The sequence below is a fragment of the Aphelocoma coerulescens genome, chromosome 8 (genome assembly GCF_041296385.1).
Source record: "Aphelocoma coerulescens isolate FSJ_1873_10779 chromosome 8, UR_Acoe_1.0, whole genome shotgun sequence".
Lineage (NCBI taxonomy): Eukaryota > Metazoa > Chordata > Aves > Passeriformes > Corvidae > Aphelocoma > Aphelocoma coerulescens.
The window spans coordinates 18761954-18788860 of NC_091022.1; the positions used below are offsets into that span (position 1 = coordinate 18761954).

The following is a 26907-nucleotide window of genomic DNA, read 5'->3' on the forward strand; positions in this document are numbered from 1 at the left end:
ACTAAAGAGAGATTGCTCTCTTGAAAGCAAATCATTTTATATAAAAAGAATTTATAGTGATTTTTTTCATTAGGGCCTATGGGCTGGCACTTCATTTTACTTTTCTTAATTGTTTCTTCTCCTGATTCCCTGATGCTGGATGGCAAACTCATAATGAAAAATTATATAATCTTTCTATAAACATTCTCCTACAGTGCAGAGCACAAGTTCTATCTATTTAGAGCTATTTAGAACTCAAGAACATTTTAATGATTTGAAAAATATATTCATAGATATTATGAAAAATAAGTATAATACTTCTTTGAAAGCATTCAATATATTCATTGTCTGTTATTTTTATGTCTGAGAAATATGGGTATTGGCAGATAAAATTAATGCTCATGATTAAAAAATGAAAAAAATGCAGCAATGGGTGTTATACTGGCCCTCTGAAGTAAAATACAAAAATTTAATTTAGCCCTTCTCAATATAAAACATATTTTTACAGTGATACACATATTTTTCTATGATCAGCCTAACCATTAGAGAAACATCGGATGCTTAGCAACACCATTCCTGACATCTTTGTTTGAGACTCGATTCTGAAATATTCATAGATAGAACAATGCTGTGGTATACTTGGACTTTACCTTTAGAAGGTTTTCCTTGGCTTCCTCAGAAGCAACAATGTAAAAGTTCTGTCCATACTGGAACTTTGGGTCAAAAACTATCAAGAGTTCTTCCCCTGGATATTCCTATTTTAATTAAAAAAAAAAAAAATTAGTGGAAAACTGAAAACAAATAATATTCAAAACAACATGAGGTTGTGACTGGAAAAGCTACTACTAGTGTAAATTTAGTACCTTAGGTTAATTTTGTGTTCTTAATAGAGAATTTCACGTGCTAATTTAAAGGAATAGATGGGGTTTATTTTGTAATAAAAATAAGTCTGGGACAAAACGAATATTTTGTACAGAGAATTAATCAGAAAAGAAACTGTTTGAATGATTCTCAATAAATAGGCCATGAATTAGGGGAAGTCAAGTATGTGAAGCTCTGTCAGTTCACAGAATCAAAGCTAATACTATATATGTTACTTTTAGCATATTTTCAATCTGAAGTTAGTTAAAAACAACGCATGGCAAGCCATGAGAAAGTTTGAGTCAACAACGGTCCATGATAGCACTCTGATATTACAGCATTGGTGCATTTACAGAGTCAAACAAGAACAGACCTGTTCCTTAAAAGAATGAACACTCTGAGAGCATTAAGTCTTAAAGTGAGAATGAAATAAGCTACATACTAGAATAACTTTTTTGAGAGGCTGGAAATCAGAAGTGTCAGCTCTTGTTTTCAGGTCTTGAATTATGTCCTCTTTTTTAATACATTTAAAACAATTTTCCTCTGTGACATCTTCATCAGCCCGGCAATTAAAATTTTTTTGGGTCTTTGCAGTCAAAAGCAAAGGAAAGATTTCTGGGTGGCCTATGAAACAAAGCAAAATTGCATGATAACTTCAGAGTGTTGTTTAAACATGCATGTAAACTTTGATAACTCTATGTCTTTACAGTTTCTAGCATAATGCCTTTGAATCTCTCAGCTTTGTTTTTGGTATTTTGGAAGGCATGAAATACAAATTATATTTACTTTATTAACCTTTGAAAATACCCAACGTTTTGCACATAATCAATATGATTTCCCTGGTATGAGGGGTTTTTTTTTCTTCTTGAGCAACAGGTTATTAAGAACTTTAGTGAAAAATGTTTAATGGACTGGTTTATAATACATCAAGGGCAAAAGTGCATGGTTCTGACTTAAGAAAGCCTTTGAATAAATATACTGTGGTTCATTCCTGTAGGGCAGCACCATATTAAGCCAAAGTTTAATCTAGGTGAGGCTTCTCCCAAGGATGCTTTTCTGATTTTGGACTTTCACATTGCTCCCATTGAGTTCAGTGTAGTAGAGACTATTTCTCACTAATCAAATGAGACTAAAGCAAGGTCACTAAGATTAAAGTCAGATATTTCTTTTCAGCTTTACTGGAGAATATATAGCTGTTTTTTTCTACACACAGGATCTCTGTTAGGTTCATACACACTAACTCAGAACAAGATATTTCTTATCCTTGCTCTAGCACTGATGTCTGCATTGGTTTTGGGGAGGCTGGATGCAGTTAGGCGACCTGTCAGCTGTGCTCTGCAAACACTCAGTCTGAGGATAACATGGAGTGCTTCTTGTTAAGTGTGTGCCACCTGTATGTGAGTATGGCAATGTATGTAATGCTGGTCTTTCTCATGTTACATGTTCTGCCTCCAGCTTACATTAAAAGCTCAGATCACTCCAGGCCCAGTCTGAGACTCCTCCTTTGCTATACTGCCCTGCTAGCAGACTCATGCTCTGTCTCACTCTCAACACTCCTCATGAAAGCCCCTATATTTTTGCCTGAGAAGGTTAGCAGATGTTCATCTTTTTGGTGAACTGGAAACTAAAGGACTTAGGGACATGTAGACTGTGTACTATTTTTCTGTAGTGAAATGTGCTGGCTGTTGTGATAATAGCTGGTATTTTCTATCATCTTTGTTCCAGTCTCTTAGTTTAAGTTACTTAGTATTTTATCTTAATTCCCAGCACCTGTGGGGTTTTTCCTCTTTGTGTACACCTTGAAGAGAAGTTGACATACCTCAAATGATGAATGTGACCAGCTGTGTCAGCATGTTTTGAAAAGTCATCTCTAATCTAAGTCAACAAGGATTGACAAAACGATAAATCCTCCTTAATCTCTGCATAATCCTATCGCATAATACTTTATGTTTGATGAATCTGACATTTATCCTTTAAAATCTTTCAGTACTGCTACTCCACTGCATCTGCTCTGCCGTGGTCATCATTAAAATTAATGGCATGCCTGGTGTTTCTGGTACATGCTACACTATTCCAAGTATGGATTACTTAGTTGCCACTAGTTATTTCATAGCACAATCTGTAGCATGCACAGGCCATTAGTTCACTTTCATCACAAGCTGTAATCAATATTGCATGATTTTCCTTTTTGATATCTTGGAGTGTTCCAGGACTTCTGTGTAGATGCTTCCAAAAAGTACAAAATCACAGGGATGTTGATTGGGAAAGACCTCAAAGTCATCTGGTCCAAACTCACTGTTGCTAACACCAGACCTCAGGAATCCCAGTCAGGAGAAATGGTTGTTTATTCAATAAGCTTTTATGCTATGGTTTTTTAAATGCTGAATCATGTGTACAGGCTTGTGCACAAATGCTAATGCTAAAAAAATCCTTTTAAAGCGATGTAGGTTTCATTGTCAAGTGAAATGATGCAAGCATGCATTAAAGTTAAGCAGAAATACGATAGACATCACTGTGAGAGGAAACAGAGTAAGACACATACTCTAAGTGTATTTTCTTCAATGCTCTATTGCTATAAGCCCAAGTTAAAAACAAAGTAATGGTCAGAATTAAAATTACACCTGTCAGTCTAAAGAAGTAAAATTCTATATTGCTGAATATTATTTTTAACAGAATCTATAAGGATCTGATACTGGAATTCTTACATTATAAACATTTTTATTGAATGCTCTTTTCTAGTAAAAAGCATGTAACATCTGATCATAGGCTTCACATTGTGTGTAAATTGTACCTGTATCTTTTGTAAAGGTCAGCAGCTCCTAGTGCTATGAGAACTTCACAAAGGACAAGAAACTCTCAGGAAGAAGTAAAGAACGCTTGCAGACCTTATGCTAAGGAGTGCGTGCATGGAGTTTAACTCTTGCACAGGCAGCGTCTGCTTACACCAGTGTTATTTTCCTGCTTTCAGCAACAGGTTCGTAGCAGTAGTTTAGCTGTTACAGCTCTAACCTTATTTGCCAGTAGGTGGAGGTACAATTCTCTCTTACTGACTTAAGTATTTCCTGGAACACTGAAAATACATTTTTTTAAAGTAACACTTTAATCATCTGAGGGATCACTTTTTGTGCATTTTCGTTACCTGCAGCTTAGCCATTTTGGTAACACTAACCAGAGAACAATTTTCACCCAGTGCTCATAGGATCATGTAGAAAAACAGGTAATTTACAGTTTCTTTTAAAATTATCCAGTTTGTATATTCCTTGTTTGCCACACTGTTTTATCTTTTAACAATAAAAGTTGTACTGTTACAAGCCAATTAATAAGATAGCCCTTTGGACTGTTCCTTTAAACCATAGATAAATTTTACATTGACATCAATTTACTTTATATCTGAGGAATAATTGCACAAAACAGATGAGAAGAAAAATAGAACCAGAAATATGGAAAATAAAAAAAAAAAATTGAAAATAATTTGGTGTCTAAGAAAAAATAATATCTTTAAATTCAGATAATTACATACTTTTAGCCCTTAACTATGGCTATGCTTAAAACTGAACTTTTGTTGTACAGAAACAAAATTGTGACTTTTAAATGGTTAATTTTTCCCCCTACAAACAAAAGATGCTAACCAATGTCTATTGGTATCTATGATTAAAACTCACAAGTCATATTCTAAAATCATCTTCTCATGAAATTTAATAATGGTTTGACAAACTTCAAAGATTAATAAATTATAAAAATATTTCATGTTTTTCTTTCAATTCCTAAACTATTTCTAAATGCAAACATTTTGCCCCTATAATTCTGTTGTGATGCTTTTTTTATTTCCCCTTATCCCAACTCCTCTCAAACCAAGAAAAAAGCCCTCTTCTACAAACCTGTACCTGTTTCCTGCTGCACTGCCTGCTGCTCAGAGAGCCCCTGTAATCACTGTGATAACTGCATTTCTTCATATTTTCTAATTTTTCTCATTCATTAAAAAAAAAAAAAAACAACCTTTCCTTTTTATTCTCTGGCAATAGTAACACTGAAGCCTCAAAAGGCTTTGAGTATTTCAGAACTACTACTTTAAAGCTCAGTCATCATAGCACTTACCTATACTGGCCATAGAAAGATCAACTTCATCCTTTTTACCTGAAATATAATGACATGATGTTATCAGTAGTGTTGGTTACAAAACTGTAACAAGTAATTTTACCTCTCTAAGTTCTTTATATAAAATAGCATAGTCTAATTTATCTCTTTTTTTTTAATGCATGGGATCAAAATAATTAAGGTAGATCTCATGTGAGACCAGATTGCTGCTTTTTTCATTGCTTCTGTACCTTACATACCAAGCTGGGTTCTTTTCCTTTTCAGGATTCCTTAGCTTTGTTTTACCTTTTTGTTTCTTTCCCGATGTTTTTGAACCTTTCAAGGTGGTCTTGCTGGATTTGACGCTTTCTGACATTTTTTCAGATTTCTCTAGAGAAAGATACATATCATCAATACTTTTAAATAGACAATGCACCGTGTATGAGTGAAAATTTGGTCCACGACTTTATGTTGCTTATAATTATAGTAATACTTTCATTTGCATCTAAAAGTATGTTTCATAATTTTAAATCATAAGCTATATTTTCGTATCATAAGTAATAGATGGAAAGATTTCTTCTGTCCAGGGCAATTAAAAATGAACACTGACTGTCCAAAATAGTGACAGGTTAAATTAGGATAGAGGTTTCCCTTACTGAAAGGTAAGGACATGAGCAAAAGTGAGGAGAACATGGGTGAAAATTCACCAGTTATAAATGTTTGTCCCAACAAAGTGTAAATCATTACTCAGCTGCACAAAGCATTTCTATTTCCAGTTCATTTTTCAGTGTAGCTCTGTGGAGGACAAACTTGGGAAGAAGATATATACATAATTAAATGGAGCAACCACACAGCAGGAGATGATACTGTATAGAAGGCTACTCCTGTTTCATTTGCTCTCCTTCTTTCCAGTATCTGGGATTAGAACAGTACTGCAGGAAAGACTCAGTTCCATGGCAAGAAGAAACGCAGTTCAGCCTGCCTGCTGCTCAGGACGTACAGCACCATCATGTGGGAGGTGCTTGCATAGCAGCCCGTGGAACAACTAAACCAGGATGGCCCAAATTCTCCTAGAAGTATTAAAATTGTTCGATGTTAATATTGAAGAGCCAGAGGCGTTCAGATGGGATGAGGACAATGGGGCTCTCACTTTGTTTGTGTCCTCCCTCTTCCATGTTCACACTTTTTAAGACTGTAAACTGACTGAGAGAGGAACCATTTTTTAAATGTCTGCACCAGTACTTGGATGCTATTACAATTTTGACACTAACAAGAGGAGAGTGGATGCAGGTAGGACAAAAAGAATACTGGCATGACATAACTCTTTCTGATGATCTCTTACAGGAGCTACAGCCCATCTGCCTGTGCATGTGAACAGCACATTCACTGTCAAGATGCTTAAGGTGAAAAGGTGAGTTTATTAAATAAATGTTCTATACTGAGAGTTTCCTTACGAACAGCCTAAAATAGTGAGTGCTAAAACATGCTGTGGCCCATGCATTTGCAATTTCAGTGGCATACCCAGACTGAGAAACAGAGTTTTACTGTTTAACACAGTTCTCAAATACTCCAGAATCAAGCAATATAACCTTAGCTTCTGATCTGAATTTCAATTTGGAGATGGCCACTGATGGCAAGATACAAGTCATGGATTATAGCCTGATGGAATATCCTAGGTTTGGGATACATGTTGACCTTCCATGAATTCAAGGTAAATTTCAGTGTTGACTTTAATGTGAGCAGAGCCTGACACTCCTGCTACAATTATGCATTTTTTTTTTTTTACTCCAATCAAAATAGAAAAACATACTCTATAAATCCTCAGACTCTTTTCTGTATCATATTAGATATTGCAGACCACAGGTGGCAGGCTGCATCCATGGCATGTTACTCACTTTCTCTGTTTAATCTCTCTTGATTATAGCAAATGCAGTCCCCTTCATTCATATGTCTGAAGAATGGTAGCAATTTAATCTTCTGCTTCTTTCAAAAGGCAATGATGATACCAATGCAATGATGATACCAATGCAAAGAAAATTAATGTTTCAGAATTCTGAAACTTTTGCTGTGGGATGATGTTTTTAAAAACCCCGCAAATCATGTATAAGGAATCTAAGGAGAAAGTTGGGTGTTTTTTCTGGCCTCATTCTCACAGTCCTTTTGTCAAATACAGGAGTAGAAATGCTGTTAACACAGTTTTGTGTAGCAGTCAATATATTTTCATATATATATATATAATATATATATTTATGTATTTTCATATGTAGGTATAATCTTTCAAAGGAGCCTATACAATATGCTTAACTTACAGTTCTGAAACACTTAGGCCTACCTCACAGAGAGTGCATATCAATTCATATGGTTAAAAGAGACTAACTTTTCCTTATTCACAAAGAAAAAAAGTGCAAAACTCTTTCTTATCTATCTTCTTCTACATTTTACATACAAAAATTGTGACCCATTTTGTAAATGGGTTCTGTGAGTATTCTAATTTGAAACTAACATTTATGCCTCTGTGTAACAGAGACAGCACACCAGGATAGGAGGTAAGGCCAGCTGTTGTAGACATTAGTTGAAGGACAATATGAACCCTGTCATATATATTCCAGTCACAATGTCTTACTTCACCATTTCATAATTATGCACTGCAACAAAGCTAGTTTGGAAATTTTGAGTGAGTTCCTCTGAGTATCCTAAACTCTAAGTCACATGAATGGCTGGAACACCAAGAAGGCTGAGGTAAGTCACATGCCTATGTTTAGTAAAATAACTCACAAATAAAAACATCCCTTTCCTTTCAACTGATTTCAAGTATATTTTACCAATAAAAACAGTTAAAACTCTTGAAAATGATCTCCCAGTAATCAGTTCCTCCTCCTTCATTGCAAGGATGAGGTACAGAGGTAGATGCAGCACTACAGAGAGAAGGGCAGTGGTGGTGAAGCTGGTGTCAGTGCCTGATGCCTGTAGTTGCATCTGTTAGCACAAAAACTGCCCCCATTTAAGGGTTGCAGACGAATAGAGCAGTCAGTGGGGCTGTTTGTGCTTCCCTCTGGGATGCACAGGACCTCCCAGCAGGAACACAGATAGGAAAGTACAAACTACTTATCTTCTTTTACACTATCCCCAATACCATATCACCCCTGCCCGTTTGTCATCCTGTGGGCATATGATTGTCAGTGGTCAGGACACATGGAAGGCCTGCAGAGAAAGTGAAGGCAGAGCTTCAAGAAACTTCTTTGGAAGCATAACCAGGCCCACAGCCAGTTACAAAGCCTATATGCAAGGTTGGTTTTTACACAGGAATATGGTAAGCTCCAGGTGCTCCCTTCAGGACACAAACACACACTGAGAACTTAATAGGTACTGAAGAGCAGCCTTTTGCAGCTCTTCTCTTCCAAAAAAGTAGAAAAGAACAAAAGTCCCAATATGTAAGTTAAAAGCTACTATTTTCAGGAACTACCTCTTAGTTCAGGAGTTTGCATTTTTTCGCTAAGTTTTTATGCAAACTACCAAATCCTATCAAGAAAGCCATGAAAAAAACCCAGTCTGTATTAGTGGACTGTCTGAAAATATGACCAAAACAGTTAATTTTTAAAATCTATGGTTAGCTCCTATTCTCTTAGGGATATTTCTATACTGCTTATTTTAAAAGGACTTGTCAAGACACACAGAAATGTATTATGCCTTTCCATTATGTTTATGAAAATTCATGATTCTATGATTGAGAGGAGGTTGGAAACTACATTTAAATTAGCATATTTAAGAGTGAAAAACCTATATAAAATTATAGCTCTTGAAAATCTATTGTCATAAATATTGCCATGTATTTGATTTTTAAAAAGTAAGTAATATTTAGATTTCATTAATTATGTTCAGTCTAATTTTTCTGCAGTTTTTCAGTGGAACACAGTGTTACATTATGTAATTGATAAAACCTGGGTAAATATTTGACAACTTTGTTTGGCATTTTATAGCCTAGTTTGTTGACAGATGGCTCTAATATTTTGAACATTAGGCTTAAGAGAAAAAATAAGATCAGAGTGTTCTCCTAATCATTTAATGTACTGAAACATTTACAGCCAAAAACAAATCTGTGAAGTTGCTAGGTACTGCAAAAGGCAAAAGTTAATTAGCTATCAGTTCTACAAAAGATGCTGTCTGATTTGAGGACACAGAATGATTCATTGGAGGCCTAATTGAATGATTTAAGGTCCAGCTTGTGTGCATTACTACTTTAGGCCTGTAATTTACTATAATTTGGAATGACAGGAGAACTGGATGCATGTCCCTTTTACAAAAGCACTACAAGGAAAGGATCAAAACCATGTGCTACTTGCTTTTTTGTGTTGTTGTATCACTACCAAGCTAAAAAACACATTTCTGTTGGTAAACATTTAGGAACTTGTTAAAAATACCATATTGAGAATTGCTTTGTCTCTCCAGAAATTCACATACAATGTTCCCTTTAATTAAATTCATTCTATTGTGCTCTACACATAGAGCAAATAATACAAAATTATTAAAAATTACTAATAATGCTTGTGCATATTTGGATGCAACTTCACTGGAGAAGGTGGAGGCAGTACAACTGGAGTTTTGGCAACTGCCAAATCATTTTAGCATACAAATAGTTCTATTTGAATGTAGCTGGTTTCACACTTACAACTTCTCATTAAATCAGGCTTACTTGAACCTGGTGTTGATTTTGTTACTTGATAGAAATCAGTAGGTGTAGTTACAGTATCTGGGATGGTAAGTAAAGTATGTGTAAAATCAGGTTAAGAATTAATAAGAAAGCCATAAGACAACAAAATGGAAAACTTCATTAGGCTAATACAGTGTTCTATTATTTTTTCCTTTCTTTCACTCAAAGAGAAATAGATTAAAAATTAAAAAGGTGTAACAAGGATGATTGAAGACATAGAACATGTTTTGTACTGGGAATAAGCTAAGATTCTTTTTAGCCTGAAAAGGATAAGATAGAAGTCAGTGAAATCACAAGAGACACAGAGAAAGTGACGAGGAGATGCTGATTCACGGTCCTAACAAAAGATCAAGCTGGCATCACATGAGCTTATGGATGTGGAACAAACAACTAGGAACAAACAACAGGACTGCAGAAGTGTTTCATTGCACAAAAAGCGCTTGAATTATGGAATATACTGCCTGTGGACAGGACAGCTGTCAGAAGCACACAATTTCAAAAAGTAACAGGGCAAACTGACATGAAAAATTGAGGGCTACTAAAAATAATGATAATACATCTGGCTATAGAAATGAAACCACAAATGCAAGAAAAAAAGGGTGCAAAAAGTGGAAGTAGGGCTTTACTATAATCTTGCCCAGACAGAACTTCTGGTAAGAGCCAGTACAGCCGGTCTAGGTTATTAAACTGTTGTAACAATTTGGTTGGTACTTTAAAAGTTACTAAGTATGATATAGAAGTTGTCATAACCCGGTCCTGCCAGGAACCGAACAGTAACATATGTTGCCTTGTCATGACTTTTGAAACAGAAATGCTATATCGTAAAAATTTACGTTAGATAAGACTTCTTTAAGGAGAGGTAAGAAAAATAATCGTTTTGTGAGAGCTGGGTCGCTGGAACAAGGTCATGAACGGAGACCGGGCACGGGGAGTGTGGATTTGCGGGGGGGGCTGCGGCGGGCCCGGGCAGTGTTTGCAGCCCGGGTCAGGTCCCCGGCCCCGCTCCAGCCTCCGGCACAGCCGCACCGGGGCGCGGAGGGAGGCGCTGCCCCGGGCCCGCTGGCAGCGCCGCGGCAAGAGGCGGCGGAGGCGGCTCGGTCGCACGGGGCAGTGGCGGGCTCCGCTCCAGCCGCTGTGCCCGGCCGGCTGCTGCCCGTGTGCCCTCGAGTCGGGCATGCTTCACCCGCTTCCGCAGCGCTGCCGGCTCCCCTTCGTGCCCTTCGTGCCCTTCGTGCCCTTTGGCCCCTACCTGCGCGGCCGCGGCCCGAGCACGGCGCGTCCCCGGCGGCGCGCGGTTGTCACGGCGACGGGGCCAGCGGTGATTGACGGCTCGGACAGGCAATCAGCGCCCTGCTCTGCAATCCCGCCCCCGCGGCGGCGGCTGCGGGGATGCGCCAGACCAGAACTACCCGTCCCAGCATGCCCTGCGCGGGAGACGCACGACCGGCGGGGCTCTGGGGCACGGGGCATGATGGGATCTGTAGGCGCAGGCGGCGGCAGTCCCCTCTGCAGCCGGGCCGCCCGCGCACCCCAGCCCAGGCACGCCTCGGTGTTGTCTGCCGGGCAGTGCTGGGGCTGTCTGCAGCTGGGATTTAAGCGATTCCATGCTGTTTGTTAATATGAAGATTTGTATTCTGTATCTTTTATATTTAAGATGCATACGAATAATTTAGCTTGCCTTGCTGCAATGTAAAGCACAGGAGTCCCGGAGTATCTTTCTTTCTGTGCGGAGCGCCCAATGCTGGTCCTTGGTGCCACTCCGAGGTCCATCCACCCCTTCTTACGGTAAGGAGGAGGGTTCCTTCTGTCTTCCGTTTCAATCTATACAGCCAGGAAGTTCCCTTTCTTAAAATGCCTGCTACTCTCCTTGTTTTGGTCTTGGCCTTATTGTACCATCTCCTTTTATAGCTGTGTTCAGAGTGGTACTTGCAGCACGAATAGGCAGCTAAGACTGTACACAGTTATAGCCCGAGGTGTATCCTCTTGTCAGGCAGCAATGCCAAAGGGATCATTTACGCAGTGCAGTGGGACTGGCACACACCCAAGGCAGGACTCCGTTTTCTTTGAAGTTCAGTTAATAACTTTAATAGCTTAATTGTGTATGAGTGGAACGACTTAAGCATATCCACTCTACCACTTGCTGCCCTACATAACTACAGTTCTGTGACCTGAAAAGGATTTTTGGGGCTGTTTTTTGTTTGTTTGGGGATTTTTTATGGCGAGTGCGACACAGCTATTTATATCATAAGCATTATTTCCCCTGGTGGAGAAGCCTAGGTCAATAAATCGGGAGCCGGCATTACCATCCTATAGGAAGTGTATTACAGTGTGGAGAGCCGCCCGTCACGTGCGGCAGGAGGGAGATGTACAGCGCAAGGTGTCAGAGGTCGCGTGTGCCGGTGTGCACGGCACAGCACAGCCCCGCATAGTCAAGCCTAGCTCGGCACGGCACGGCCCAGCCCAGCCCAGGGGCCGGGGCGAGCTGGCGGAGGCCGCGGCTCCCCCGCCCAGCCAAGCGGAGCCGGGAGCGGCGGGCGGCTGCGGGCACCGCGCTGCGGGCACCGGGCGGCTGCGGGCACCGCGCTGCGGGCACCGGGCGGCTGCGGGCACCGGGCTCCCACGGCCGCCCCCGCGGCAGCAGCAGCCCCGGAGGCCGGGGAGCGGCAGGGCCGGCGCGGCAGGACCGGTGGCAGGTATGCTGGAGCCTGTAACAGCGGGGGAGAGGGGGCGGAGGGCGCGCCCTCGCCCCGCAGCCCTCGCCTTTGGGGTGCCACGGTAAAGGGGCGCCGAGCCCGGGGCGGGCAGCGGCTGCCGCGCTCCGGCCCGGCCGGGGCTGGCGATGCAGATGCGGCTGCGGGCAGCTCCCGCGCCAGCCCCTGTGCCATCCGCAAGGCTGCGGCAGCCCGTGGGTGTCGAGGGCCGCCTGCAGCGGCCGGGAAGGCGAGGGCGGCTGAGGGAAGGGTCCGGCCCCGCCCGGCCCGGCCCGCAGTGACAGCCCCGGCTGTGACCGCCCGGCTGCCGAGACCCCGGCCCGGGTCGGGGGGGAGCACGGGGCTGCGCCTGCTGGAACGGCGCCTCATGCCCACCGTGAGGGCCAGAAGTGGGTTTGGGGTTCTTGGTTATTTTTTGGTTATGTTGTGTTTGGGTTTTGTTTTTTAAAAATCCAGCACATATATTGATAGGACTATTGCAGTGTCAGAGTAGGGCTTAATTTTAGAAATGCTGGATCAGCTGTAAGAAAGATGAGTGGAAACCACAGCATACTGTACTGTATCCTGCAGGACAATGGAAGTCTGATAAAACAGGAGCTGAACTTTTTAAAGCCTCTGTATGGGCCTGTTTTTACTGTTAAACTGCTGACTCAAAACTTTTCTTGCCCTCCCTGACAATTGGGGAAATTGAAGGTTTCAAATCATATCTGAAGCAGATTGTTGTTCTGCTGTGGGCAGTGGCTGCTGGAGGAGACTGGATGTGACTGGACATTTTTAAAAATCTATCTTGATGATGATGATTTTTTGTGTTATTTAAAAACTATTTTTCTGGAAATCAAAAATAAACTAATAAGGCACATCTTTATTGATAGCCTAGGCTGTCTTCTCTGTTCTTACTGTCACCAATCTTTTACCTGAAATAAATGTTCCTGGCTAACTCTTGAATATTTTATAAAACCTTTATAAAATGTTTGGGAGTCAGTGAATTTAGTAACAGATCAAAATCTAAATATGCTGAATACTATGCAGAGTACTGTCTCAAAATGTGTTTATAAGGTTCTCATCTAATCTTTTCCCTTCATACTCAACTCAAATGTGAGCCTCTTTGGCTAATCACAGTTCAGTTACCTCCTGATCTTTTTGTTTGGTTCATCATTGCTGTTGGTTTGCATTGGGTCTTTTATGGCAAAAGAAAAACACATCATCCTGCCAAATGATAAGTTAATGCTCTCAGGTAATTTATCTGAATTGCAATTTGTCATGCTCCATTTCCAAGAGTGAACAATGCTAATAGTAACATACGAGAAAACCGCTGCCTCTCTTGAAAATTCCATTTCTTTCAGGGACTGGACATAGGCGTGGGGGAAAATACTATCTACAGCAGTAGATAATTCTTCCAGAAGAGTGAGTGCTCATGAGAGGCTTTTGGTGCTCTTCTTGAGTCAGGATGTCTTGCACGTAATGCTGTTGTTAAGTGAGAGAGGAAGATGTTTTCAGGAAGTCACCCTGTAATTCCAAATGGGCAGAAATTCCACTATTAAATAAATGTCCTGGCAGTCTAGCTGCAAATTTAAGAACTTGCCCAAATTTTTCTTGGAGTTCTGCAGAATATGTGTAGTAATATGAGAAAGGTCTGAAATTCAGTGTCAAGTGCAAGTGCCTTTCACAGAAGATAAATGTCTTTGGAGTCCAGGTTGTCAGTGCAGACTGATCTAGTGCTACTATACTGATGCTTGCATGTTTTTCAACTGACAAGGACTGCTTTTCTTTTCAGAAATGGAAAATCCTGAAGTGGCTGTGAGCAGCTGCAGTGCTCATGATGATGAAAACCTTTGCAGCTACAAAAGACACTCATCAGTATCACAGGAGGGGCTTTTGGAAGACCAGCTTAGAAGGAAGTTAAAATTTTTCTTCATGAACCCATGTGAGAAATTTTGGGCCCGGGGCAGAAAGCCTTGGAAACTTGGGATTCAGTTACTCAAAATAGTGATGGTTACAGTTCAGGTGAGTACCTATGGAAGCAGGGACCCAGCATGTGGGCAGTCACATGAATGCAGGTGACATGCTATTCATGGTGCAGTGCAGAGGAAGGGAAAGGATAGATGGCAAAATTATCTTATTTGCATATATGTAGCTTAGATCTCAGGTGGCATAATTTTCTCCTAAAACTATGGACTGAAAAAAAATAGCTTTCCAGCAGTACAGATGAAAGGAACCATGTTTAAGGGCCCAACTTGACTTTTCCTTTACTTTTTTTTTCTTTCCCATTTTTCCCCCCCAGAGAATGGCATCCCTACACATCTGTTACCCCAATACTTGCTTCACTGTTGTGTTTGAGGGTAGGAAAAGTCACTTCTGTTTCAATATCACAGTGATAAGAACTGAATTTGGTGACTTTTTTCATGATGTTCGCCTATATCTTGCATATGGCATACAAACTTTGCACTGAAAAAAACCTCAGAAATTCTTCCTCACTGTTCCTCTCACCCACCTTGCACCACAGATTTCATATAACACATTTATCTGCTGCCCAAAACACAACTGTTTGTCTTAAAGTTCTGTGGTTAAGGCAGAAGAAGGTTTTTCATAAAACCTTTCTAATGCCTCAGATGATGATCCTTCAGAGTTGCCCACATGTGATTTCCCTTTATGGTTGTGCCTGTGCTATGACAGTACATGTATAGAAAAGAATGTTTTCCATGGTTGCATGAATGATGGCAGAAACTGCAGAAATTAGTGTTCTCCTGCTGTGTGCATCTGGGAGCATGTTTGTGTCCCTTACTGCTCTGTGTTTAAATGTGCCATCCTTCTCTGATTTCCCATTTTGCAACTAAAAGTAAAATATGATGATGGAAGAATCCAAATAAGAAAGAAACTAATGCTGATTTAGTATTTTCAGAGAAAATCTGCCTGTAAGTAATTCAGTGTTAGCACTGTTGGTTTGCTGGTGTGTTCCTGTGTGCTGAGCACACTGAGCTTGCCTACGGAGCATTTCAGTATCTCTGTAACTGAGTTAACCTTATCAAAATCTGCATATCCAGTTTGCACCATGGCCATAAAACTAATCTGTAGAGTACTGATTCAGACATCTCTGATGAGTTTCTTCACAATACACCTGACACCAGATTTGACACAATAGTCAAGAGAATTGTGAGCTCCCAGAAAGAATACATCATGTACTTCTAGAAACTTTTTCCAGTCTGGATAGTAGCTAACAGAGTTTTGTGCTCACTTTTCACGAATGGTTGCAATATTTTTTTTTTTTGCCAGCTTCAGGTATTATCCTGTTACAAGCAGAGCTTTGGTCAGTTATTCTCAAGCGCTTTTCACTGAAGCTTGATTGGGAGATCTTTGTTTTCCTGAGTTGTCCTCAATTTGCCTTTTGTGCACCGGAGTAAGGACTTCAAAGTGGGGTCTTGTTAAGTCTAGTCCTGCCTTTTTGACTGAGGAACAATGATATTCCCCAAGGGGAAGTCAGTTGACGCCAGGCTGAACTAACAAAGCATGTGTAACTGTATATAGGGAGCTTGAACTTGAGATGGTATCGTTTTCTTTGTAAAAATTCAAGTCCTTGGCCAAGATGCTGTAAGCATGGTAAAGGCACATACTCAAAACCCACTGTTTCCCTAAAGTCAAACTTTCATTTGGCTAGCTGTGAAATGGAGCAGCCTGCATGTAGTTGCCATGTCTACCAGTGAGACAAAAGACTGGCTGTTCATACGACAGGGTTCGTGTATTAATCCAGAAGCCAACTTTGTCTTTGAACAGGAAATATAAATGTCTTTTTCAGCTGGTGGTTTTTGGACTGAGCAATCAAATGGTGGTTGCCTTCAAAGAAGAGAACACTGTTGCATTCAAACATCTCTTCTTGAAAGGATATATGGACAGAATGGATGATACCTATGCTGTATACACACAAACAGATGTCTATGACCAGATATTCTTTGCAATAAACCAGGTGGGGATTGTCGCTGCAATATGTACAATATATATGATCTTTGCCTGGGTACCTTTTCTTGAATTGAACTTCTGTGTCAATTGCTTAAGACTAAAGCATCAACTCATTTAGGTTTTCTGTCATTGCTGGAGCATTGTACTGTGGTGACATCATTAAAGCTAATCAGTGTACTAGTTCTACACTAAAAGTACTCCTTGGATCTGAGCCAAAATTCTTTGCAAGTAACAAATTAGGCTTTCTAGTAAGGATTGTAAAGAGAAAAACCTAATGAGCAAAAAGGTATTTAGATCCAAATCCTGTACTAAGTGTTTTTGTCAAATATCTTAAAATATTTAACGACTCAGCTGTTGTGTGGTTTAGGTTTCACAGTTCTTTAGGTGACCTTTGAAATAAAAGAGATGGGTTATAACAGATCCAAACTCTTCTGGGCTTGGTTTGTTTTGGTTTGGTTTTGTTTTTTTTTTCTCAGAGACAAACAGCTTTATTAGCATTTAAGTTGGTTTGTTTGTTCCGAACTTTAGTACCTCCAGCTGCCCAACATCTCTGTTGGAAATCATGCGTATGAGAAGAGGGGAGAAGAAGAGACACCTCTGGCTGTCTGTCAGCAGTTCTACAAGCGAGGAATCATCTGTCCTGGAAACGACACCTTTGATATAGACCCAGAGATTGTGACTGGTGATGAGCCTTATCTATTTTATTGGTTCTTTGGGAGGAGGGACCCTACATTTTTGATAAATTCTTTAAAAAACTTGACAGTACTGTATAGTCTTATCATATAATTTGTATTGAATTTACTACCAGCCAAAACTGGTAAGAAAAGTACTGTGTAACTAACCTCTAGCCCTCACCTTCAATGTCTAATGCCACAAAGAAGTGATGAGCCTTTAGGACTGATGACCATCTAATACCAGTATTTGGGGCTAATTTTCAGGAGCGTTCCCTGTGAATTCATGATGAATAACTTGGCTGGTGTTCAAGGAAGCCAGTGTATTTGTCAGTTGGCTTCTCAGATGATTCCTCACTCAAGCGTGCTATCTTGTCTGGTATAGCCAACAGCTCATAACAGCCTCGGGAGTGGGACAGGCAGATTACAGTTAAACAACCTGATAATCCATGAGATATTGTTGTGAGTCCTTATCCATTCCAGACTGCTTGTACATTGAGCCAACTACTTCGTTAGACAACACAACAATGGGAAAGCACAATTTGAATCTCACTCTGGATTTCCCCAGGTGAGGAGGAATGAGCACCTCCTGTGTTGGGGTACTGGTGCATTTTCCCTGTGAAAGGCTAATCTGAAGCTCTGTTGCAGACTGGTGGCAGTGCAGCTCAGGTTCAATCTGAAGGCAATCAACCTCCAGACTGTTCGTCACCACGAGCTCCCCGACTGTTACGATTTCACTCTCAGGGTATGTGGAAGCCTGCCCTGTGTCCTTCTGTTCAAAACCAGAAATTGACTTGCTGGTTTACTGCACACAGTCAGCACAGATATTTTCTGAAGAGTGTTGAGTACTGCTCATCAGTGGTGCCAGATTACTCTGTTAGAGCTTAGTGTACTCTGTAAATAACCAGCAGTTGTCACTGTGGAAGGTTAAGCTTTGAGTGCTCCTGACGTGGTCCTGAAGTACTTGCTTGGCTTACAGCCACTTGTGCTCTAATCCACCTGAAGTATAATGAAAGTGTAAATCTCTTCTCTTTGGAGAGATGCTTCTGGGAAAGGTTGTTTTCAGATCATAGAGGAATGAGAATGTAGTTTAAAATAATTTCATCTAGTAACTAGTTGATCAAGCAATTGGTGGCAAGTACATGAAATACACCAGATTTTTCTTTCATTTCGACAGCATTTATTTGAAGATACTGGAATTACTTTATGCTTAAAAAAGTTTTGTAACTTCTCCCCAAGGAGAATTATTCTGCATTGTTTTGCAGGCTTAGCAATACAGTGGGCTACGTATGTAGTTGTTTAACTTTATAAAGACATGAGTATTTTTTCATTTGTTTTTGTTTTTAATACAGATTGTGTTTGATAATAAAGCACACAGTGGAAGAATTAAAATAAGTCTAGACAATGACATAGCGATCAGGGAATGTAAGGACTGGCATGTTTCTGGATCAAGTAAGTAACATAAATGTGTTCAAATTTTCATGCCAAAATTTTGGCCAGTAGCACAATGTATTTTAACCTTTTTCTTTATTAAAAGGTGAGGCACCATTGACATACCATCTCTAGTACATGCACTCTAACTCTGCTTTTCTAAGAAATTGTTGTTCTTCAACCTCTGATCTGAAATCCTTGGAATCCAGCCACATCATTACTTTCTGTAGCAGTTCTCAAGGCTTGCACCATTGATAATGTCAAACCCGAATTTTTCCATGCCTCACAGTACATCCTTCTATCTTTCACTACTGAAATTAAGCTGCTCGTTTCTTAACGCAGGGTTGGAACTGTTCTAGCACCAGGCAATAGGACACACGATAGTGATGGAAAGTTGAAACTGATTTATTTCAGGACTTAGCACCAGGAAAGATAAGGAAGCATTGTTGCTAAGGCTTGCTGGAGTGGAATGGCTAGAAACACTTCCTATTGTTGCTTAAATGCCATTTGCCCTGTATTTGGCTATGACTGAGGTGCACATTATGGTAAATTTCTTATATAGTGACTCACAAGAGTGAGACACCTTTGTTGGCAGCTATTTGGCCTGGTCAAAACATCATCTTTTTTCATTAGCAAAAATAATCTCTTTGATAGCCAGAAAGTTCCCAGGACTTTAGATTCCGCTGTCCAATAGGATGACCTAGGTCCTTTTTTCTACTTTGGCACTTTCCCCGTTGCTATGCCTGTGCTAGGGAATGAAGAGCTGATAGTGAAAAAGGAGAATTGGTGCTTTTTGTAAAGATCCAGACTGATTAGGGGGGGTCGAACGGAGTGCCTGCCAGGGCTCGGCGCACGGGGCTCTGGGCTCGCCGGCTGCCGTGCCAGCAGTGCCCAGCAGGCGGCGCTGCCGGGGCCGCCGCCGATGCCGCCGATGCCGCAGCCACCTCCCGGGGCACCCTGCCTTATGTTCGGGCATCCAGGGAAGGTAGCAAGGTACTGGCTGCAGCTGCACCGTAACAGCGTGTTGCTGCTCTGCACTGCATGGCAAAATCAGCTTAAACGGCAGCAGTGTAACAAGGAAACACTGGGCGGGCTTTTGCTGAGTAGCGCAGCTCGTGAAGTCAACTTGAACTTCAGCAGCCTATTTTGTAGAATTGGTGCATGTTCTTGCAAATTTAGCACTTATTTGTTTGATTTTTCCTTTTTTTTTCCTCCAACCACCATTCTTTTAGCATTAAAAATCTAATCCTTATACTGTCTCACCTAGTTTCAGCTGTATGCTAGTATAGGAACAAACAAAAAGATTCAGTGTAATGTTTAATGTTAGATGATCAAGAATGTGAACTTTAGTAACATAAGAGATGGAGAACTCATGTCTAACTCAATGTTGATCTTGGCTAGCTGAGCAGTAGTACAAGCTATCTGCACTGCCATAGGATGGAAAAGTTGATTGTCAAATACTGCTCTGAGAGAGAAGATACATATTATAAAGTTCCTAGGATTGTTTAAAATTTCTTTGAGAAGTTCTATCACTCCAAAGGCCATTCCAGTCCCTATAAAATTATTAACTCTCACCTCTGATTCTGCAGGGTTGCAAGAAGCACCCACACTCTGGTATATTTTTGATGTGGTATCGGCCCTCTGAAATTTACAGAAGTGGTATCTGTAGTGCAGATGCACTTGTGTCTCTTATGAAAATACGTCAAATAAACTTTTGGAGGAAAAAAATGCTAAGATTTTTCTTAATTCAGTTGTATAAATATAGTTAATATCTTGATTTTTACTTCAATACTCAAGATGGTCAACAAGATTAAATGCACTATAAACATGTATATTTTTGTTCTTACAGTACAGAAGAACACTCATTACATGATGATCTTCGATGCTTTTGTCATATTGACTTGTCTGGCTTCATTGATCCTTTGCACTCGATCAGTGATTAAAGGAATTTGGCTCCAAAGGGTGGGTATAACTCCTTCTTTGGAAAGCCTTGTCTTGTGTAAGCCTGATTAACTGTTTTCTTTCCTCCTTTCCCCTAGGAATTTGTAAGCTTTTTCCTATATTATTATAAGAAAGAAGTATCTTTCAGTGATCAAATGGAATTTGTCAATGGATGGTACATCCTGATTATGGTTAGCGATGTCTTAACTATTGTTGGATCAACTCTAAAGATGGAGATACAAGCTAAGGTAAGCCTTCCACATGTCAGATGGAAGCAAAACTGTCTCACCTAGGTTTAAATCTCTCAGAGGACTTTAGGCTGGCTGCACTTGCTTCTGAGTGGCATGACATTTTAAAACTCTGTCTTCTCCTCCAGAATTGCAACTCATGCATGCTGTTTCTAGTAGCAAGATTTAAAACATCCAAATACCACTCTATAATGTAGTTCCAAATTATCTTTGCTCCCTCTGACTCTGAGACATAAAATGAACTTAATCTCTGAAAGTTTGACTGTTGACTTCCTCTCTTCCTCATTTATATTTGCTCATTTGATAGTTTTTTTCAAATTTAGCATCAAACTTTTGGAACTCTGTTTACAAGTGTTTAACTAGCACAGAGTCTCTCTCCTTAAACGTCACTTTGCTGCTTTCCCAGCTTCTGTTTTCCAGCATGTACATAACAGGCAGCCACAGCAGGTTCTGGGCTTTCACTTTCTACAATAAAATTGATATGGACAAAACTCAAAACTTGTAAAACATTATTTTTTACAGAACTAGGGAAGAAAAATTATTATAATTTGCTAGCCTGAAGCACTCTGATATTCAGATAATATTGTTCTTCACAAAATCTGTAGCAGACTTTGAAGTGTGACATTGCAACACAGGGGACTTTGGACAGTAGTGATGAAAGGATGGGTCTGAAATCCATCTGCTGACAGCTTGACTATCACAAGCACCCTGTACAAATTGTCTTACCATAGGAGCTATAAACTCACTGAGAGTAGAAAGAAGCTGTGAGGAAGTTGGTTAAGATAAGAGATAGCTCCATCCTGTTTTGGGTGAAGTAAAGAAGAGAACAGGATTGGAATAAGATCTTGCATTTGGGGTTCCTGTATCTTATATTACAAATACATCTATTTATATATATTTCTTTTCTAAAAGAGTATTTTACTAAAGCTCCTCTCTACAGGCTCATTCACTTCATTTTGCAAGCCTTGTGGACCATAATAACAAGATCTTGTTCCATGTTACTGTATGAAAGTTGTTGAATAACAAATTCACATTACAGTAGCCTAAATTTGTTTCTCGTCAAGCTCTAAATGAATAATGCTGACAGAAAAGATTAGCCAATATCCACTGCCAATACCTATTATTTATATTTCATTCTTATGAGAATAAAACCAGAAAATAATGAAAACTTCTTATTCAAGTAAGCTGTCACTCTCCATTTCAGAGTGGAGCTGCAGTTCAGGAACAGAATATATGCTAACTTGGATGAAAATAGGCCAGTATGTATAGGTGGAAAAAACAGCAGAGTGCCAATAAATATAAGTTCTGGTTAGAATTAATTAGAAGCTAATTAGTCTTCTCCTTGATAGCTTTCTATACCTTATAGTTACCAACTACCTAACAAGATCCTCCTGAATATTTATCTGAGCAATGCTGACAAGCCATGCTAATTTTTACAAACAGCTGTTCCTACATACTGGAAGAACCTTCTCTGCTCTGTGTCATGTCTACACTTTCCATTGGGATGCAGTGCAGAGATTCCTAAGATGCTCTGAGGAATCTTTCAATGCAGATTCCAGAAGCAGTTGATGCAAGTCTGGAAGCAGCATAAAGATGTTTGCAGTGCCACTGCAGATCTTGAGCTGGGTACAGAGGGGGTGTCTCTGCTTCTGCAGTGCACCTGCACTCTTGGCCTTGCAAATAAAGCTTGTTAGAATCTGTTTTACAAACAGCTGTGTGCTAAGGCATGTGAAATGAGTTGCACTTGAAAGTGTCCCTGCTCCTTGGTGGGACCTCTCTCTAATGTATATTGCCTCAAACGAATTTCTGATTGGGAGAGTTTGCCAAAGGAAAAATGTTTCTTAACCAATCTTTGTAGTAATGGGAGTCACAATTTGGAACCTGGTTGTTACAATAATTAATTTTTTTCCTTTCTTATTTTTTTCATTTCTTCTCTTGCTTTTTTTCAGAGTCTGACAAGTTATGATGTCTGCAGCATACTCTTAGGAATATCCACTATGCTTGTTTGGCTTGGAGTCATTCGCTACCTAGGTTTCTTTCAGAAGTATAATGTAAGGATCTCCTGAGATCTTCATATTGTTGGTATTTATTCTGTTTGTTGCTATAAGAGGACTGGAAGAAGTATCTGGTTGAATTCTAACTGTTTGCATTGCTTTGTGCAGCTTCTCATCCTAACACTGCGAGCAGCATTACCCAATGTAATGAGGTTCTGCTGTTGTGCTGCTATGATCTACCTGGGCTATTGTTTCTGTGGATGGATTGTACTGGGACCATACCATGTGAAGGTGATGTACTGACCGTGAAAAAAGGCAACTTGAATAAGAGAATGAAAGATTACTACTGTTGTTTTCTAGTTCTCCATGTCAAGGCTTCCCTTAATGTAAAAATAGTGCATCTTCAACATGATGCTGCTCTGTTTGAGGAGTCTGACTTCCGTGACTCAACCAGACTTTCCTCAAGTTATGAAAGCTCCAAGTCAGAAGTGGAAGCTGCAGTGACTCCCAATCACATGCTGATATTTTAAGAAATAATTTCCATTTTGCAGAACGCTGGTATCAGACTAAAATTTTGGCGATATTATGCTTATCCCTCTTAAAAGAGATATTTGCTTATCTGAATTGAATGTGCGTATGTATAGGAGGTGACAAACTTTGCTTGTTCCTCAGATGTTTTACTATTTGCACCTTGTCATCTCCTAGGTGTAGGAAGAGATCTGAGGTAGCCAGTCATCAGCTGTGTGTTTTTCATGTTGTGTACAGTCTTTGAGTCCAAACAAAGCAGTGACACATCCTTGTCTTCTTCCCTCCTCTCTAGTTTCGCACTCTGAACATGGTTTCTGAATGCCTTTTTTCATTGATCAATGGAGATGACATGTTTGCCACCTTTGCAGAAATGCAGCAGAAAAGTTACTTGGTTTGGTTGTTCAGTAGGATTTACCTCTACTCCTTCATCAGCCTGTTCATCTATATGGTGCTGAGTCTCTTCATTGCACTCATTACAGATACGTATGAAACAGTCAAGGTAAGCACAGACTGTTCATTTGGAAAAACAGTGCAAGGTTGGTGCTATCAAAACTCAAATCTCCCTCAATATTTTAACTCGCAGTGCATGCCAGTCTAAAGAATAAACATGACTACTTTTGAGGGTGCAAAGTGAGGACAGGACAGTTTTTAATCCCTCTCTACTTTGTTTTTCTCAAAGTCTCTGTGTTTTTCTTCTCGAATGGAAGCTAAATATCAACTAAAAAGCAGTATTTTCACATTAGGTTCTGTGAATCTTCTAATTTCAGACTTGAGCAGTGTCTGAAAAGCGGTCTGGGGAGAGTTTGGGTTATTGTGGATTTTAGCCTTGTTAAAGGTTTAACAAGTATCAATTTTTAGCACTACCAGCAAGATGGCTTCCCAGAGACAGAACTTCAGAGATTTGTATCACAGTGCAAAGACTCACCAAACTCTGGGAGGTACAGGTTAGAGGAGGAAAGTTCTGCATCTCTCTTCTGTTGTTGTAACGGTATGTATCTATATTAAAATTATCTATTAAGGTATATGCAAAAGCAACACACTACAAAATGTCCCTGGTTCAATGTTTATGAAAAGTACTTAAATTTTGGGGGAAGTTGTTGGGGGGAAAACCCACACAAAAGTTCCAAACTATTTCCAATGAACAGAGCACTTCAGCAAAATATCTGCAGCCAACAAATTTCTTGGAAGATGTGAGGGAATTTCCAAATTAAGAATCACTTAACATGTGAAAAATCATACAGAAAGTTAGATATATACACAGTAACTTGGGAACCCCATATGTGTAATGTATAAGCATTAACATTTCCTGTACTCACTGAAACAGGCAGGACTTAGAGAACTCAGTGTTCTCTTACCCACTTTTTAATGACACCTCGTGCAGGTAACAGGCCTGAAACTCGTGGAGAAAATCAGCTTGTCAAGGTTTTAAGACAGCATGCAGTTTAAGATACTATCACAGCACTTGGAAAACATTGCCTAACTTCCATTATGGAGAGAAAATGCTTCAGTTATTTGAAGTTGTGTTTCTTCAGGAATATTGATTGCAGGATACATGGTTTATATTTAACCTGGCTGGCAGCAACTCTTGAGTCTTCCTTGCTGAAGAGCCTTTTGGTGGGAGAGCTGTAAAATATTTGCTGATTGATTAAAAAGATCAAAGGTGTTTGCAACTCCTTGGTACTGGGCTTTTCTGGTGGGCTGTATTGTTATATGCCTGACAGAATATATTTATGAGAGGGAGGAGATGGGGACATCTTTTGGAGCAGGGAGATGACAGAGCCTGCTGTGAGCCATCCCCTGTTCTGACCGAGTGTCTTACTGGAGATAAAAGTGTGGGATGAAGCAGAGCAGGGCATCTTGCTCCTGGGTAAAGGGTGTGGACATATTAATATTTCCTTTTCTGCACACACCTCTCAGTTTAACCAGACAAGAAAGCCAGCATAAGGAGAGAGGGTGGGGATGTAATAATTTTGCTACTGAATGTGCAGTGGTGATCAGGCATCCAGGAGACCAGTCTCGTGTTCAAAATGTTTTCTGCTGGTTCATAGCAGTTTCTTATCAATGAATGTCAAATTAATAATAGTTCAGTTGCATTTTTAAGGCTCCTTGTACAGTGACACTATTGTTTTGATGCATGTACCTGACAACTTCCCCCTCCTCTCTTATACAGGTTGTAGTGAACATATTTAATGGATTGTGGGGGCGTATCATGGAGGTTTTAAAGCAGCACACACTGCAAGAACTGGACAATGGAGCTGGTGGAAAACCTTATCTCTGAAGACTTAGTTTGCTTTTCTCAAAAAGCAGTGTAAGCCTGTGGCAGAAGTTTATGCTAAACTTACAGACTTTTTGATTAGACACTCACTGATAGTTCGGGGCTTGGGGATGGTTTTTATTAGTTTTATTCTATTTGTTTCCTCAGTTAAATTGTGTTAGAATGCCAAGAGCATAAAAACCTGTCTGTGTCCAGAGACTTGGCTAAATTATAAGAGTAGAATATAAATGTAGTAACTTTGAACTATAAGTAGAACTAGTGCTGGACAATTTCAGCTTTGAACACCAACCTAGCCCTCAGTACTGCAGACATTATCTGTCTATGGCTGACCTGTTATTGAATGAAAGCTCACTAGAGCCCTCACCATTTTTGTTTATTTGCACTCACAGTAAAAATAAATACTATGAAATTTGGTGTAATTTGTTTCTGGAGTCATCACAGTGAGTTGATACACAAGCCATTCAAATATAGCTGGATGTAAGTGGTGGTCTGTTCTCAGAGAGGCTGGGATATGCCAGGCTGAACTGAAGTTTGAGGGATGAGTTGAGTGGAGAAATGTTCTCACATATCGAGCACTGGGCAGGATCAGTTACAGTCTTTAGCTTAACAGTGTTTGTATATTATGTTTTTAAAGGAAAAATCAGACAAAAGCACTTTCAAAATACCTAATTTTTTAAAATTTGAAATCTTTCTCTGACATGCAAGTCTGTAAACCTGAAGTCTAAACTAAGTTAAATACATAGGAGATATGTCTCTGGGAGTTATATGTCTCCACACTTTAGAAACTGGATGCTTCCTACCAACCTAATAACCTGCTACAGTCAGTAGCTGTCTGAACCATTAGCTCTTATAAAAATTCAGTTTTGACAACTTAGTTTATACTCTTTGTTGATTGTGATACCATTTAATGGATGCCTTATTTTCTGCAGTCTATTCACTCTGGGAGCAGAATAGAAAACCAAAGGGAAGCATATTTTAGGGAACTTGCATTTGTGAGCAAGCTGTAGCTGTGTGTGACAATGTATAATGCTGCAGAGGACACTAAACATGTTCTGTCTGAATGCTTACACATTGTAATGTGCTACAATAAACACTTCCAGCTGCAGTAAGTATTGGGTGTGTCAGTATTCATCTTTAGAGTAAATATGTTGCCAGCTTAATATAGGAGCTTTGTTTTTTAATAGCACTGTGAAATTTCTGGCATGAAACAGTGTGGAGTGGGTGAACTTGGATTTCCTGTAGCCATGATAGTTCCTGTGGACCCTGGTGAGGACCTGTTTCCAGCTGATGTTTAACAGCATTTCAGAATTTGCCATAGAAACAAATATTCAGGTATTTAACCTTACACTAAAAAACACTCCTCAATTTCAGCAAAGGCAAACCAAATGCAAGGCATAGGCAGAACAGATTATTCACAGTATCTGAAAGTTTTGTGTACTGTGGTCCTGTGGTTTCAACTCTCCACCTAAGATTGAAGACTTTTAAAGCTTTTCAAGAAGATGCAAGGCAGTCTTGCCTCAAAAAGCAAATATTAA

The 26907-nt window shown here is 39.9% G+C and overlaps 2 protein-coding genes across 10 annotated transcripts in view; one reads left to right on the forward strand and one right to left on the reverse strand.

Annotated features, from left to right (window-relative positions):
• DNAI3 (dynein axonemal intermediate chain 3) overlaps nt 1–11008 on the reverse strand; it is a 27689-nt gene extending 16681 nt beyond the window's left edge. For 5 of the 6 annotated variants that reach the window (XM_069022949.1, XM_069022950.1, XM_069022946.1 and 2 more), the window contains exons 1-5: nt 10872–11008; nt 5221–5304; nt 4936–4974; nt 1283–1464; nt 630–734 (exon numbers count right to left, since the gene is read on the reverse strand). In XM_069022949.1, the coding sequence (XP_068879050.1) occupies nt 630–734; nt 1283–1464; nt 4936–4974; nt 5221–5290 (396 nt within the window). In that variant the 5' untranslated portion in view covers nt 5291–5304; nt 10872–11008. Of the gene's footprint in view, nt 1–629; nt 735–1282; nt 1465–4935; nt 4975–5220; nt 5321–10871 lie in introns of those variants that run through there. The other variant, XM_069022945.1, reaches the window with a different exon arrangement.
• Nucleotides 6304–25791, forward strand: MCOLN3 (mucolipin TRP cation channel 3). Of its 4 annotated transcripts, none has more exons than XM_069022953.1 (14): nt 6304–6325; nt 14108–14337; nt 16124–16291; nt 16813–16966; nt 17439–17523; nt 17604–17700; nt 18308–18407; nt 20236–20348; nt 20426–20575; nt 22525–22626; nt 22738–22860; nt 23390–23596; nt 23956–24085; nt 25268–25791. In XM_069022953.1, the coding sequence occupies exons 2-14, from the start codon at nt 14110–14112 to the stop codon at nt 25285–25287; spliced, it is 1677 nt and encodes a 558-aa protein (XP_068879054.1). In that variant the 5' UTR covers nt 6304–6325; nt 14108–14109; the 3' UTR covers nt 25288–25791. The 4 variants fall into 4 exon arrangements, with proteins under 4 accessions (XP_068879054.1, XP_068879052.1, XP_068879053.1 ...); XM_069022951.1 differs by lacking the exon at nt 6304–6325 and adding an exon at nt 11196–11407; XM_069022952.1 differs by lacking the exon at nt 6304–6325 and adding an exon at nt 12038–12315.
• The last annotated feature ends 1116 nt before the right edge of the window (nt 25792–26907 follow it).

Coding starts and splice junctions, on each gene's coding strand:
- MCOLN3 (XM_069022954.1), top strand. CDS start 14,110: ATGGAAAATCCTGAAGTGGCTGTGAGCAGCTGCAGTGCTCATGATGAT. Junction 20,349..20,425: donor AAGGAATTTGGCTCCAAAGG/GTGGGTATAACT, acceptor CCTTTCCCCTAG/GAATTTGTAAGCTTTTTCCT. Junction 22,627..22,737: donor GTTTCTTTCAGAAGTATAAT/GTAAGGATCTCC, acceptor TGCTTTGTGCAG/CTTCTCATCCTAACACTGCG.